The sequence below is a fragment of the Cibotium barometz genome, chromosome 17, assembly GCF_041138505.1.
Source record: "Cibotium barometz isolate CiBa-2024 chromosome 17, ASM4113850v1, whole genome shotgun sequence".
Lineage (NCBI taxonomy): Eukaryota > Viridiplantae > Streptophyta > Polypodiopsida > Cyatheales > Cibotiaceae > Cibotium > Cibotium barometz.
Window position 1 is genome coordinate 52,778,359 of NC_141062.1, and position 18,326 is coordinate 52,796,684.

The 18,326-nt window shown below is 38.1% G+C and overlaps 1 protein-coding gene across 1 annotated transcript; it reads left to right on the forward strand.

Moving 5' to 3' along the window:
* Positions 1–2,982: 2,982 nt before the first annotated feature.
* LOC147630165 (E3 ubiquitin-protein ligase PUB23-like) lies at positions 2,983–3,948 on the forward strand. The gene has a single exon (XM_086811031.1). The coding sequence runs from the start codon at positions 2,983–2,985 to the stop codon at positions 3,946–3,948; it is 966 nt and encodes a 321-aa protein (XP_086667157.1).
* Positions 3,949–18,326: the final 14,378 nt, after the last annotated feature.

Here is an 18,326-nt window from a genome sequence, read left to right on the forward strand (position 1 = left end):
GATCAAATCTTCCACACTCTTTAGGTGAATAAGTGAACAGGAAGTGTAACAAAACTTATTAGCACTTTCATTCATGTTTTGTTAACCTATGTTGCATGCATGGATATCCACATTTGTGTGTGTGTGGGAGAGGGAGATGCTCTCTCTCTCTCTCTCTCTCTCCATAGAGAGAAATGACTATAAGAAAAAAGATAGAGATAGAGATGACTGTAAAAAAAACAAATAGCTCATCAAAGCAAAACCAAAAAGCCTGCAATTGAGAGGATATAAATTTCAAGAGTGATTTGCTCCATGCTATACATTCCATGATGGACTTTACGCGGTGCATTAAAGTTTACATGGGTTTTTTTGGGTCTTTCAGATTTTTTTAATTTGAATTTTTAAAAAGGTGTAACCACTATGATACAAATCCACGCTTCATGCTGAAAGGTGGAGGTGCATTAAAGTCTACATGGTTTTTTTGATCTTTAGATTTTTTTTTAAAAAACTTGGACTTACTAATGGTTTGAAACCACTCCTTAAAAAATGTTAAGGACATTGCTTTTGAATCCACCTTTCCTTGCTTTCACTTGTTCATTATGTACTCTAATTTAGTGTGGAGTCATTCAAGGAGGTGTTGGTGAGTTCTCAATGGTGTTATCAAACTTTTGTTGCTCGTTGTGTGGTCCATATATAGAAACCTTCTATAAAATGGGTATGCACATTTAGATAAGACGTTGCTCCACACACAAAGATGGAGGGTGGAGTCTACACTTCAGGCTTAGCGATGCCACTGACAAGTCAATTAATAGTGCCTACATGGCCATGTTCAAAAAACAAATGGCTGCATAATAAGGCAATAATGGTTGAAAAAATATCCATTGAGATGACATTTAGTTGCTCATCTATTTTTCTATAATCTTGACCTTGTAAATGTTGTATATATTTTCTCTTTCATATATACTTCAATCTACAATAATGGTCTTTTTAATTATCTTCAATGTTGTATATATTTTCTGATTCATATATACTTCAATCTATAATAATGGTCTTTTTAATTATCTTATGAACGTTTTACTTTGTGCGTTAAACGACTTTTGAAAGTATAGTTTTACAATCAAAGTTTTTTCAATTTCTTATTTAGTTGATTTTTTTTAAAATAAAATTGTCCATGTAGAAGTTTTTTGTATTTCTTATAAGAAAAGTTTTTTTTAAAAAGGGTGGGGGATGATCACCTGAATATGGTTAAAGTAGGAACCTCTCTCTAGAGCGACACAAGTTCAAAATCCAGCTCACCCCTCCCTTTCGCTCCACGAAGGGAATGTGTGTGTCAAGTATTCATCACAAAAAAATAAGTCGTAAATATCGCTTTACAAAAGGATGTCTTACCCCCACCATGCCATTATGTAGGTTTTTACTAAAAATAATAACCATACTTACATAGAAAATAAATGCTATAGTAAAAACAAATATCTACACCAAATCTAAAATTTTCAAAATAAAAATGCAAAATTTAACTTCCACCCTTGGATCACTTGATGATTAACTTTTTCCTATAATCAATAGCTATACTTATACAAATAATAAATGCTAGTTAAAACATATCTATGCCAAATCTGAAAATTTTAAAAACAAAAATTGTGAAATAAACCTCCACCCTTAGATAACGATTAGTCTCCAATTTCTTTGGCTAGGCAAGTTTCCCCATTCCTCATAATGTCTTGTGCATAAGGCAAGGTCTTGTTTTCAAGTAATATTGGTTAGGGGTTGAATGTGAGTGTGCATGTGCACGTGTGTGTGTGTGTGGGGGGGGGGGGTTTGTGTGTGTGTGTGTGTGTGAGAGAGAAAGAGAGAGAGAGAGAGAGAGAGAGAAGAGAGAGAATTTCTAAAATGTAAAGTGATGATTTGCCAATCTTCAATTAGAGGACAACTCATGGATGCAATGCACGGGTGTGTAATGTGTGTGTGAGAGTGAGAGAATTTACACTCACTAGTATTATTTTTGAAAATGTAAAGTGGTGAAGTGTACAACTAATGGGACGTGGCCCTGTATATGGCGTGTCATAGAGTAGGACCAACATGGTTATGAACAATGCTCGAAAAAAACCATTTTCCCAAAAAAAACTTACAAAACCTTCACCTATAACAAATAAAAACCTTCACCTATAACACAAATCTGAGAGATTATTAATAAAGATTTTTTTAAAAAAAATTGGAAGGTGTTTTGTTAGTTTTGGGAAAAACTTACAAAACCTGAACAGAAAGGGTTTATCAACAGGTTTTCTCGAATTCAATCATGAGAAATACACTGAAGGAACTAACACGGATAAAGACCTTTGGACTTTAATGCCATGGGCACTCAGAGGAGGAGGAGGATGATGGGAACAGGCCAGTCTTTTCCTCCACCGGCCAAGAAAAAAATCTGAGCGCGGTGACTGGGTGAGGAACCCACGTTCTCAGACATTTGGTGGCCAACTGTGTTAAAGAGACGACGGGGAGAAGCCACCCTGTGCAGGCAAAGCCCACCGTCTTCTGCCAGAACACAACTAAAAAGAAACATGTGCAAACACTGTGTACAGGCTTGTTTCCTCTTTTCCAGCTGTACTGCCTACCAGCCGCGCATCAGCTTGCCGCCGCCGACATGTTGGCTCATATATATATAACATGGCCTTCGGTTTAATCCAATTTCCCACAGCTTGCAGTAATTAGGCTAGGCACCCACCTACCTGATCTCTAGATTAGAAGAGTGCAAAATCGTTCATGATATCTGTAGTTGCAAGAGCTCAACACATAAGATTATCTTTGGAGAGATAATTAGCGTTGGAGAGCGAATTAAAATAAGAAGAGAACAAAATCACCCACAGTTTGTGTAGGTACGAGCCCAACATATAAAATTAGATTGGCTTCTTGATCCTTTGTAATACCTTGTTGTTGCCACCCACGCCAAAGAAAACTGCCGTGCGTACTGTGGATCAAATTGCAGGTCCACACATATATATGTATATGGATCTGCAACCAAAGCCCAGCTCTGATCCTTGCAGCCTCTGCACCGATCGTATTCATGTTGATGATAATGAAGGTGTGCAGCCCCTGCATTTCCTGTGCCCCATCTCTCTGGAGGTCATGGAAGATCCCGTTATTCTCTGCACAGGCATCACCTACGACCGCTCCAGCATCAACACCTGGCTCCACACTACTGGTCACAACACTTGCCCCCTCACCAATCAGGTCCTTGCCAACAAGGACCTCCTGCCCAACCTTGTCCTCCGCAAGCTCATCCACAAATGGCACTGCAGCAGTCGCGCATGTCAACACAATGGTTGCTCTTCTTACAGTAACTGCGCCTCTTCTGCACCCTCTCCAGCAGTCCTTGAGCTCCAAGTGCAGCAGCAGCTGCTTATTACCGGCGGCCCTTCCACGCCAACATTGCGAGCTCTCCAACACCTTAAAGCTAATTACAATCGCTCCAATCTTTCGCCAACTCAATTCACCGCACTCATCACCACGCTCGCACAGCGTCTGCAAATCACAGAAGATGAGACAACATGCGAGACAGCTCTTGAGCTTTTGGAGATGCTGCTGCTGTCCTCCTCTCCACCATCAGATCAGGGTTATATTAACAGACAAGTTGCTACCGATTACGATTATCGCAAGCTGATCCCAACCATCACCGCGACGATACTGGGGGTCTCGTTACGTGCTACTGAATACTCCGTTCGCATCCTATGCCGGTTGTGCGTGGATGATGGATGTTGCCGTGAAGCTGTTGAGAGGGGTGCAGTAGCCGAGGTGCTCATGGTGCTCCAACTAGCTCAGGCCTACACTGCGAGCACATGGAAGAAGAAAGCCGTGGTGCTCCTCAGGCTTCTCTGTAGGAAAGGATGCCGAGTTCCTCGAATTTACCTGCAGCCTACACGTAAAATCCCTGGCAATGGAGTCCAGACAGCCGCGTCAAGGGACACTATTTAAAAGTTCAAGTAGGCGTTGAACAGATTTTCGGACTCAAAACAGACAAAATGGGCATGACAAGACATAAATTCTTTCAACGCCCAAATACATAGTTAAAAAATTCCCGTAAGTTGCAAAAGCACAATAACCTACCCTATGAACCAAGGTGAACTAATGCTCAACAAATAGCTTTTGATCTTGGGTCTATACTTCTTGTACAGTTACCTATTCTTTTGACAATATATTGATTTAGTAAAAAAGGAAGAAGCTTTTAAACAACTAAGCTTTCACATTACAATGGGTACCTAATACTACTTGAAAAGATATAATAGATATCCATAGTCTCACACTAGCCTATCGTGATGCATTAATTAATGCGGTTTACCACCCATGAGTAATTTAACTATGGTTATAAACCTTAGTCCAAAAAACCTTACTTAAACTAACGTCATGGACCCCACCCTTAATGCACCTATTACTGTACAACAAAAGTCATAGCGCCTTACTCGACCTTAGTCCATTAAACCTTACTCAAACTAAGCTTATAAACCTTAGTCCATGTCATGGACCCCACTCTAATTCAGTGCACTTGTTACTATGCAGCACTAGTCCTCGACCTCACCTCCTAATTTAGCCCCACCACAGCTCCCCAATTTGCACATCTTTAAAGCCCCCACTTGCCCCCTCGGCGTGCCCCCGCAAAAGAAACCCCACAATTGAATCCCCCTAATTTAGTCCCACCATAGCTCCCCAATTTGCACATCTTCAAAGGCCCCCTGCCCCCTCGGCATGCCCCCGCAAAAAGAAACCCCACAAAAAAAATCCCCCTAATTTAACCCCACTGTAGCTCCCCAATTTGCACATCTTCAAAGCCAACCCTGCCCCCTCAGCGTGCCCGCGCAAAAAAAAACCCACAAAAAAATCCCACCACCACACCCCCACAACACACATACATGCACGCGCACGCGCACGCACGTGCGCACACACACACGCACACACACACACACACAAGCATATTCATAACGTTCAATCCTACCACCCACCACCCACCACCCCTTGTCCACTTTGAGACACATTGAACTTGAAATTCAATAGAAAGAGTGATATAAGTGTGGCCACACACACACACACACGCACACACATGCACACGCACGCCTCCCGCATGGACAAAATCCTACTACCCACCCCTCTTACATACACTTTGAAACACAAACTTGAAATTCAATAGAAAGAGTGATCTAAGTGTGGGCACACACACACACACACACACACACACACACACATGCATGCCCCACGCACAAAATCCCACAAAAAGGAAATCCAAAATTTATTTGATTTCCTTTTTCCGCTTAAGAAATCTAAGGGTTACAAGAAACTTTAAAAAACCTTTGCTACATTGAGGTTTATAATGAAAAATTTCTCTCTTTATTTTAGCTCCACCCCTTTAATCATGAGGGGAACATGTTTGAAGCACTAAATTTTTAATAAAAGAAGTGTTTTTAGTCTATGCATGTGTCATATAGACCTTAAGCCTAAGATTGACATTGAGGATTCTATTTGCTTGTACCCTTTATGGTCCAACAACAATATTTAGATATCACAATAAGAGATCTACGTAGAACCAATGTTTTCTACAGACATTTTTAAGGAGATAGTTTCTTTCATGCATGTGATCTTATGCGCCTCAGTATTGTCGTCGATAAAATGTAATGGTGTTTTCTACAGACATTTTTAAGGAGATAGTTTCTTTCATGCATGTGATCTTACGCGCCTCAGTATTGTCGTCGATAAAATGTAATGGTGTTTTCGTTCAGCATTAGCGTCGCTACGTGTGTCGGTTTGCATCGATATGTATAGCGGTATATGAGGATAAATTTACTTATTGCATTCTATCAAAAATATTAGTAAATACATTTGATTTGAGAATATAAAGAGATTTTATGATTGTTCATCATGTACAAGGTTCATGGCTGCAAAGAGGTTAATTTCATGATTGTTTATCATGTACAAGGTTCATGGCTCCAAAGAGATCAATTTCTAATGTGGCATTTGTATCTCTTATATCTTCAAACACGGGATTCACTACTAGTCCATGGGCTCGTAGCGACGACAGAAGCGACACAAAAGCGTCGCTTACGCGACGCGTCGAGCCCTCACTACAGGCGTCGCTGTTGTTCGTCGCTTAAGCGACAACAATAGCGACTTCTGTAGCGATGCATATGCGTCGCATAAGTGACGTAATTTTAAAAAGTTATTTAACGTCGCTTAAGCGAGGTTACCTCGCTTAAGCGACGATTCCGATGATTACGTCGCTTAAGCGATGACGCGCAACGGAAAAAAACGGACAAATACAAAATTTATATACCGATTGATTCATTTACATTAAACATAATGTTGTCTATATTTTTCTCATGATCTACCTACTATTGCTCTCTTTGTCGCTTGCTATCTTGCAATTGTGATTGCACTCCGTGCTGTCGTTGTTTTTGCGGAGATTGGTCAGACACTGGTGCATAAACGAACATGAATTCTGGTAAACAACGCTATCTAGCTCTCTTTTATTGTTAATTTTTGAAATTGAAACACTCTAACTTTAACTATTTTCAAGCCTTACTTTATCTTTATAATACATACACATATACAATATGCATGCACATACATAGTACATACACACATTATACATACACACATAGTAGTACATACATATGTTTAATGTTATGCATACATAATGCAAGCATGCATGCATTATATATGTATGTATGTAAGACATTATGCATATATGTATGTATATCACATGTATATATGTATCTACATTGTATGAATCCATGCATGTGTGTATGTATATACATGCATCTATGTATGTATGTACATTGTATTTATGCATGCATGCATGCATGCATGTATGTATGTAAGCATTCCTGACGAACGGGAGCGGGGAAGGGGATAGGGCCATCCCGGGGATGACAAAGATCGACAGTTCAAAAAACTTTATTTAACTTCAACTATTTTCAAGCTTTACTTTATCTATATAATACATGTACATAAATATATACATATATAATACATATACATATACATATACATATACATACACATATACAATGTGCATGTACATACATAGTATATACACATATAATAGTACATACGTATGTTTTGCATACATAATGCTCGGTAATTGACTCAAAATATATTATTTTACTAAGAGGTAAAATATACACAACCAAAAATTAAGTCTTTATGCCAAAATTTTGTGTCTTTATGCCAAAATTTTGTATATACATGTCTATATCAAAAAGGGTCCTTACAGTATATATGTCATATGTATGTATGTATATACATGCATGTATGTATGCATGCACATTGTATGCATGCATGCATGTATGTATGTATGTATGTATGTATGTATGTATGTAAGCAATCCCGGCGAACGAAAACGGGGATGGACAAAAAACGGCAATTAAAAAACTTTTTTAATAATAACTATTTTCAAGCTACTTGGTACATGGTACTTGGTGCACTGTAATTGGTACATGGTACTTGGTACATGGTACTTGGTACATGGTCCATATAGTAATTGGTACATGGTACATGATAATTGGTACATAGTCCATAGTAATTGGTACATGGTACTTGATAATTGGTACATGGTCCATAGTAATTGGTACATGGTACTTGATACTTGGTACATGGTACTTGGTACTAGATTTGGTGCTTGGTACTTGATTTAGTATCAGACTCCATAATGAAACTTCGAACTCGCAATTGATACATGATATATGGTATCAATTGGTCGGTCTAACTTTGGGGTACCTTAAGCAATAAACATGGGAACAAAGAAAGCTTTTTAGTGTTAGACTTGGTACTTGAGTTGGGTATCATGTTGAAACCTCGTACTTGCAATGGTTACATGGTACAGGTACGTGGTACATAAATTGGTACTTTGAAATCACGTGCTTTGAAACTTCATGGTTCGGATCTTTAGGCTTGAAAGTTAGCTTGAGTTGATACGGATCGTACAATCAGGGACCCCTGCAAAAAATATGAAAATCAAAAGCTTGTTAATATTAGAGCCTAACATAGAAAAACAGTCACTAGAACTGCGATAAAGTTTTTGATTTGTCTCTATCTAGCTTTCCAAGAGCTTTTGAAAAATTGGTGATGCTTGCCAATCTTTTGCTTCTTTTGATGTGTTACATTGTGGGCTCGCCTCTTTTCTTGTTTAGGATTTGTTTTGTTTTAAAACATACAGATAAATAAATAACGTTCTAGCTTCTCGCACATACTTAGGCTAATTAACTTACCGATAAATAATTAATTGTTTGACAATAGATAAATTCAGCGATGCAACGAGAACATATGTCAATATATATCATCAACAAATATATGCACATGTGTCTAAAGTGTGTGGTGATCAATCCTCTCATATACAAAACAGATCACTAAGTATCACTATGTGAGCCATCACTATATGAGTCACTACTATCAGACTCGGAATCATCATCAACATCAGCACTGCCACCACTCGTGCCCCCAACCACAACACCACCATCACCACCGCCACCACCCGTGTCCCCACCCGAGATCACGCCGCCGCCGCCGCCCGCCTCAGACTCTCGTCGTCGCCCCTCGGCCTCGTGTCGAGCCACCTCTGTCATGTCCTCCTTTGCCATGTTGCTCTTGCATTACTTAGTGAAATCAAATAAGAATATATTACAGTTAATATGAAAATAAACCACAAAATAAATCAGTGATACCCACAAGTGGATCAGGCGTGTCCGGAAGTGTCGCTTGCAAAGCGTGGTACCCGTAGTATGTAGCGTACTCCATCTCCTGCGCCGTAGGTGCACGACCATAGTCTTTGGTTTGCATCAAGACAGAACCAAAGACTTATTGATTTCTTCATTCAATAATAGTATCTTTGAAAGTTGGCCACAAATCCATCTCGATCCATCCGTGTGTGACCAACTTGCAATCTCTTTCGTGCTGCCGTCTATGTAAATTTCATTAAACAAAATGACATAGATTAGAGAATATTTAGAATCAATCTATCAAAGTTCAAATTAATTCTAATATACATTAGTAAGGGCATGCTCCTTTTGCAGAGGAAAAGTGATGCGTAGGCATCTCTCCTTGCGGAAGTATTGCCATGTCTCCATGCACATATCAGCCCTCCTCTTGTTTGTCTCCACCATACAGTAGTGTCTGTTTATTTTTCATATTGCATACCATAGAACTTGTTAGATTTCAATGTTTTCTTTGATGCATTGCTTTTTTCTTCTCGATCATTTGATTAATGACTCGTGTTTTTATGGTACTTGAAAATCAGATTCGGACCAAGCAGAGGGTACACCACCACCTCCTACTCGTGGTGATTGGGGTGAACAGAGTTCCAATACTGCACATGAACCCATTTATGATGATTTTTACTACGACAAGTCTATTATATGCTGGTGCGCTCGTTATCGTGGCACATATCGGAGGCCACGACGGGAGTGCTTTTCACATGAGATGACTCATGGTACTTTTGAGCGAGCACTGCCACCTGAGGAGCGACATCGACCTATGGTATGTGATTGTTCTCCCTTAGTTTTATTATTGGTTATTTTATAAATCAAAGGCTCATATATAATGTAACCATATCATATATGTAGGTATATTCACTTGATGACGAGGATGACTTCACTATCAGTGGTGCACATGTCCCTCGCACACGGCACGGACAGGTCACTTGTCAGCTGCAGCTCGAGGTTTCTCAACATCCTCTACCTCCTGCTTTGGAGGTCGAGACGGGTGGAGATCATCCGTTGTTGCTGCCTACTTGTTTGCATTCTCTAGTACAGACGTATGATCGCAGACGATACAGAGGATGGCAGAGAGGATCACTTCCTTTAGATGGAGTGGTTTTCAGCTTCTGGGGTAGTCGGCTACATGATTGCTCCATCTACCATTTTAGTGGAGCAGGACGAGGCCTATTTTTATTGCACAGGATTTACATGTGCCCCCTCGTTCAGAGGTCACCCTATGTCTTTCTATGGACCTATATATAGATGGGGTCCATGGCATCAGGTTACTCGCTACATTCAGAGCATGAGTACTTATGGATTATGTCTCAATGCAGCCTCTCTTTCTGATAGAGGGATCGCACATGCAGAAGGACAAAGACTCTATGTTGATGGAAGACCTTACTCTCAAGGAAACATAGCAGGTTTAATCAATAGTAGTCGAGGGATGAGTTCAAGAACCAATTGCACGTTTGTGGAGTGTGAGAATAGTCATGAACCAGAACATATGAGCAGGGATGTAGAAAGATACATAGTTGTCAATGCTATTAGATCATTACGTGCTGGTGATGAATTGCTGGTCAATTATGGATGGCGTAGACCTCCACGAGCATCCTTACTAGATGAGGATTGAGAGCTTCATTTTATACATTTCCTAATGTTATTTGGACCTCTTGTACCCTAATTCTATAGTTTAATTTACACCACGTTCTCTACTGTCTCTATTTTAATTTGATAATCATTTTTTATTGTCTGTAACTGTTTTGTATCTATCTTTTCTTTTATATAGAAGCATGCTATTGATATTGCCTTCAAATATGTAGATTCCGGATTGTGACATCGACAATATCACAAATCAACGTTCACATGACGCATCTCACATGTCAATAGAGTGCATGAGGATCCTACGTAGGAGTGATCCTAATGCGTCTGCAAGACTAAAAAAACAATATTCTCAGGACTTCAATAATGTGCGGGACCATATCTTTGATGACGATGATGGCATGTCTGATTTTATTGAGGATTGGTATTAAAATAATAGTGCGAGCGATATTCCTAATAACACAACGAGAAGTATCTTCGAGAAGAAGCTCTAAAGCGTATCTACCGCCGCAGGAAGCCAACTGACACGACTCAGTGCAAGCTTACTTATTCTGAATCTTCAAAACCGTTTTGGATGGAGTAATATATCCATTTCAGCACTTTTGAAGTATGTAACAATCTAACATTTTTTAAAATCTAAATATTTTAGGACTAATCACAATATGTTTTGTTCTTATTGATCATATTTTTAATGGACTTTGCAGCTACTCTCTCAGAAGTTCTTGCCGAAAAGCAATTCCCTTCCTACATCACATGATGAGGTGAAGAAGATGATAAGTAGTCTTGGACTTGACTATTCTTCTATACATGCATGTCCCAACGATTGTATTTTATATAGAGGTCAGTACGAGGACGGTGTGACATGTCCAAAATGTCAAACTCCTCGTTATAAAGAGGAGAAAGGTAAGGTCCCTCGAAAGGTATTGAGACATTTTGTGAGATCCCTGTTCCCACCGCGCAACGGATTCGGGGTGCTAGCAGCGGAAGTAACACATCTTGCACGGGTCAGGGTCTCACACTCGGGGCCTCGCCCACGAATATCCGGACAAGAGACTAATCCGTCAGTTTTTCCAAAACCGAACTCGGAAAAACTTCCCTTATCCGGAAAGCACGGGCGATTCCACCAGGATAACTCTTTACTCTAACGTAGTCAAGATCATTACTGATCAAACTGATCCGACTGCACCTCTAACGGTACTTGGTCAGATCAAGGAAGAAACTTGCACTTGGATCATTGGGATCAACGCTTTTTTCCCCATCAAGAGGCACAGCCGTTGATTCCTATCCATAGAACAATTACTATCCGGGATTTACTTCATCTATCGTAGTAATAGAAATTAAATCTCGATTTACGGATCCATCAGTCCAGCCTAACCCCATCCAGTCCCATGGGTTAGCCAACCTCCCAACCACTGTAGTGATGGGATCTAATTAGAAATTTGATTAGGTTTTGTCCCGGGTACCAGGGAAAAGAGTTCCTAGGCCCCCTAGCCGGAAGTTCATGCAAACATAAAACTAGTCACACCACTTACACACCCAATATGAAATTGCCTTTTTCTCAGCATTAACTATCTTTCAAACAATCCTTTAATGAAACCATTGACAATCCTCGAAGTCTCTGGTTGAATCCTTTTTTCCCGTCATTCATTCATCAGTGTACTTATGGCATCATTGGCAACCAGAACGCTCACCACCTGTTCACTCAGGGGCCTTTTCCATAGTTCCTAGCTCATAGTAACCAGTAATATATTCATATAACAGAATGGAATCTCCGTGGAAGATCAGCAAGATCAACCCACAGATCCATATAAAAGAGCCATGGACTCATCCGTTGAGGACCAGCAAGGTCAATCAACCAGATCCATGCCCGGTTTCAGAAAACAACTCTTACTCCTTGTTCCAATATCTTCCTCGACGCACGTGTGGGTATCTTCGGCGACCCAGAGCCCGAGCACCGTATGGTCAGCACCCTCTAGGATCCTTCGCAGGTGACCTAGCGCTTCACTCATAGGCCGTTCCCTTGGTCCCTAATCCACCGTACCGAAAGCTCACCATTTAAATCGAACCGAGGCTGGTCAAGACCTCCGCCGACCTTGCTACGCGAGAGGTCCTCCATTGACTCTCCGTCAGCAGTTGCAACTTTATCAGTTCGGTCTTCATGACCTTAATCCTCAAGACGGTCAAAATGCTTCCCCAGCATTCTTGACATAAAACAGTCATTTACAAATAGTCACAAAATACAGTTTCTATAACGAACTCTCGTCTTTCCACATTATCCACTCTCGGACCACATTACTTATTCCCTATTCCATTCAATGTGTACTCATTCTCATCCATTCACTCATATAGACTACACATTATTTCACATACACATTCACATTCATTATTCTACATACATATCCATGTTCGTACGTCCACATCATACATCCAATTTCACATTCATACATACGCATCTACATGCATACATCTATTTTCACATCCTCATTCATACATCCACATTATACATACATCCAATTTCACATTCATACATACGCATCTACATGCATACATCTATTTTCACATCCTCATTCATACATCCACATTCACATACATACATCTACATCCGAATCTACATTTATACATCCACATCCAAATCTTCATTCACATTCACATCCATACATCCACATCTACATACATACATCCATTTTCACATCCTCATTCATACATCCACATCCACATACATACATACATCCGTATCTACATCCATACATCCATACTACATCCATTCTCGCCCTAACACATCCCATATACATCTTATCCCATCAGATACACTCTCTACCTCGTCCCATACACATCTTAACACATCCTAACTCATCTTAACACATTCTATCACATCTCATACACCTCTTATCATATCCTATCACATCTCATACACATCCTATCACATCTTTTCACATCTCATACACCTCTTATCACATCCTATCACTTCCCATACGCATCTTATCACATCTCATACACCTCTTATCACATCCTATCATATCTCATACACCTCTTATCTCATCCTATCACTTTCCATACGCATCTTATCACAGATTATCACATCTCATTTAAAAATCAATCTTTTATGCATCTTCCTATGCATAAATTCATTTTAATTGAAAATGACACTTTTGAATTAAAATTCCATCTCTTATGCATCTTCCTATGCATAAACTCAATTTAGATGGGAATTGACACTTTTGAATTAAAAATCCATCTTTTATGCATTTTCCTATGCATAAATTCAATTTGGATAAGAATAACACTTTTGAATTGAAATTCCATTCTTTTATGCATCTTCCTATGTATAAATTCAATTTAGGTGAGAATGACACTTTGAATTTAAAAATCAATCTTTTATGCATCTTCTTATGCATAAATTCAATTTGGTAGGAATTACACTTTTAGAATAAAAGAATTTCTCTTATGCATCTATGTTATGCATAAAATCCATTTATGATGAAAATCACACTTTTAGTATAAAAAGAATATCTTTTATGCATATCTCTATACATGAAATCCAATATGATAAAAGTAACACTTTTACAATAAAATAATCAACTTTTATGCATACCTCTATGCATGAAATCCAAATATGATAAAAGTCACACTTTTATAATAAAATAATCAACTTTTATGCATACATCTATGCATGAAATCTAAATATGATAAAAGTCACACTTTTATAATGCAATAATCAACTTTTATGCATACCTCTATGCATGAAATCCAAATATGATAAAAGTCACACTTTTATAATAAAATAATAAACTTGTATGCATACCTCTATGCATGAAATCCAAATATGATAAAAGTAACACTTTTATTATAAAATAATCAACTTTTATGCATACCTCTATGCATGAAATCCAAATATGATAAAAGAAACACTTTTATAATAAAATAATCAACTTTTATACATATCTCTATGCATGAAATCCAAATATGATAAAAGTCACACTTTTATAATAAAATAATCAACTTTTATGCATACCTCTATGCATGAAATCCAAATATGATAAAAGTCACACAAAATAATCAACTTTTATGCATACCTCTATGCATGAAATCCAAATATGATAAAAGTAATACTTTTATAATAAAATAATCAACTTTTATGCATACCTCTATGGATGAAATTCAAATATGATAAAAGAAACACTTTTATAATAAAATAATCAACTTTTATGCATACCTCTATGCATGAAATTCAAATATGATAAAAGAAACACTTTTATATTAAAATATTTATTCTTTTATGCATACCTCTATGCATGAAATCCAAATATGATAAAAGTAACACTTTTACAATAAAATAATCATCAATTATGCATAACATAAAAATCAATTTCTCCATGATTACAATAAAATTATTTCAATTAATCTAGGATGATAATTCCTAGAATATGGTAGGAAGTTCTCTTTTCATGCTTTGAATAAAATTATTTTATGTGTAATTTTTATAAAAATTATTTTATGTGTAATTTCAATTAATCTAGGATGATAATTCCTAGAATATGGTAGGAAGTTCTCTTTGAATAAAATTATTTTATGTGTAATTTCAATTAATCTAGGATGATAATTCCTAGAATATGGTAGGAAGTTCTCTTTGAATAAAATTATTTTATGTGTAATTTTTATAAAAATTTTACCATAGCTCCGCTACTATGACTGATAAATCTCAATTTATTTTGAAGGATAAAGCTTATCATTAAGGAAATGATTAGAATGATCCCTAATTGGATCATTAACCCAATAATGGGTTGAATCATCAATATTCATGAAATACATAAACTAAAAGCATAGACAAAAGCCATTAATTTGACCTCAAGCATAGATTAATCTTGGATTAAGGAAAAGCTTTATGAAAAACTTCAATTGGATTGAGAATGGGTCATGAGTATGACCATTTCTTGAGTGAGAGAGAGAAATTACATAAAAACCATTAGAATTAAGCATAAATGGAAATTTATGTAAATCTTAACTATCATTAATCAATTAACTTCAATAGCATTCATCAAATTATGTAACTCTTCACTACCATTCATCAATTAACTTCAATAGCATTCAAAAACCATTCCAATTAAGCTTCTCAAGCTTGAGAGGGGTTGAGAAGAGAGAAACATTGAGAAATCATAGAAAATGATCAAAATTCACTAATTACCTTACAAATTGCTTGATTCTTTGTTCACGGTAGAGGCCCCCAACCAATCAATTGGTTAAGTATGTTGATGGAGCCACCAATGGGGATTGAAGAAAGAGGGAAGCTCCAATTTCTTCAATTTGGAGAGAATTTTAGAGAATAGTAGAAATTAGCATTATTTCAGCATAACTCTAGTATAGTAAAATTCTTCTATCTTTTTCAAAGGACTCATGTTCTATTTATAGGAGAGGGAAGCTCTAACCAAAGCTAACTGAATTCTAGAATTTTCCAAATTCAGTTTGGTTGAATTTGGACTAGATTTGAATCTAGTTTGGTTACTTTTTGATTCGGTTTGGTTAATGTGAGATCCCTGTTCCCACCGCGCAACGGATTCGGGGTGCTAGCAGCGGAAGTAACACATCTTGCGCGGGTCAGGGTCTCACACTCGGGGGCTCGTCCCACGGATATCCGGACAAGAGACTAATCCGTCGGTTTTTCCAAAACGGAACCCGGAAAAACTTCCGTTATCGAGAAAGCACGGGCAATTCCACCAGTATAACTCTTTACTCTAACGTAGTCAAGATCATTACTGATCAAACTGATCCGACTGCACCTCTAACGGTACTTGATTAAATCAAGGAAAAAACTTGGACTTGGATCATTGGGATCAACGCTTTTGTCCCCATCAAGAGGCACAGCCGTTGATTCCTATCCATAGAACAATTGCTATCCGAGATTTACTTCATCTATCGTAGTAATAGAAATTAAATCTCGATTTACGGATCCATCAGTCCAGCCTAGCCCCATCTAGTCCCATGGGTAAGCCAACCTCCCAACCACTGTAGTGATGGGATCCAATTAGAAATTTGATTAGGTTTTGTCCCGGGTACCAGGGAAAAGAGTTCCTAGGGCTCCTAGCCGGAAGTTCATGCAAACATAAAACTAGTCACACCACTTACACACCCAATATGAAATTGCCTTTTTCTCAGCATTAACTATCTTTCAAACAATCCTTTAATGAAACCATTATGTCGCTCTGATGACAATCCTCGAAGTCTCTGGTTGAATCCTTATTTCCCGTCATTCATTCATCGGTGTACTTATGGCATCATTGGCAACCAGAACGCTCACCACCTGTTCACTCAGGGGCCTTCTCCATAGTTCCTAGCTCATAGTAACCGGCAATATATTCATATAACAGAATGGAATCTCCATGGAAGATCAGCAAGATCAACCCACAGATCCATATAAAAGAGCCATGGACTCATCCGTTGAGGACCAGCAAGGTCAATCAACCAGATCCATGCCCGGTTTCAGAAAACAACTCTTACTCCTTGTTCCAATATCTTCCTTGACGCACGTGTGGGTATCTTCGGTGACCTAGAGCCCGAGCACCGTATGGTCAGCACCCTCTAGGATCCTTCGCAGGTGACCTAGCGCTTCACTCATAGGCCGTTCCCTTGGTCCCTAATCCACCGTACCGAAAGCTCACCATTTAAATCGAACCGAGGCTGGTCAAGACCTCGGCCGACCTTGCTACGCGAGACGTCCTCCATTGACTCTCCGTCAACAGTTGCAACTTTATCAGTTCGGTCTTCATGACCTTAATCCTGAAGACGGTCAAAATGCTTCCCCAGCATTCTTGACATAAAACAGTCATTTACAAACAGTCACAAAATACAGTTTCTATAACGAACTCTCGTCTTTCCACATTATCCACTCTCGGACCACATTACTTATTCCCTATTCCATTCAATGTGTACTCATTCTCATCCATTCACTCATATAGACTACACATTATTTCACATACACATTCACATTCATTATTCTACATACATATCCATGTTCGTACGTCCACATCATACATCCAATTTCACATTCATACATACGCATCTACATGCATACATCTATTTTCACATCCTCATTCATACATCCACATTATACATACATCCAATTTCACATTCATACATACGCATCTACATGCATACATCTATTTTCACATCCTCATTCATACATCCACATTCACATACATACATCTACATCCGAATCTACATCCATACATCCACATCCACATCTTCATTCACATTCACATCCATACATCCACATCTACATACATACATCCATTTTCACATCCTCATTCATACATCCACATCCACATACATGCATACATCCGTATCTACATCCATACATCCATACTACATCCATTCTCGCCCTAACACATCCCATGTACATCTTATCCCATCAGATACACCCCATACACATCTTAACACATCCTAACTCATCTTAACACATTCTATCACATCTCATACACCTCTTATCATATCCTATCACATCTCATACACATCTTTTCACATCTTTTCACATCTCATACACCTCTTATCACATCCTATCACTTCCCATACGCATCTTATCACACCTTATCCCATCTCATACACCTCTTATCACATCCTATCACTTCCCATACGCATCTTATCACATATTATCACATCTCATTTAAAAATCAATCTTTTATGCATCTTCCTATGCATAAATTCATTTTAAATGAAAATGACACTTTTGAATTAAAATTCCATCTCTTATGCATCTTCCTATGCATAAACTCAATTTAGATGAGAATTGACACTTTTGAATTAAAAATCCATCTTTTATGCATCTTCCTATGCATAAATTCAATTTGGATGAGAATAACACTTTTGAATTGAAATTCCATTCTTTTATGCATCTTCCTATGCATAAATTCAATTTAGGTGAGAATGACACTTTGAATTTAAAAATCAATCTTTTATGCATCTTCTTATGCATAAATTCAATTTGGTAGGAATTACACTTTTAGAATAAAAGAATTTCTCTTATGC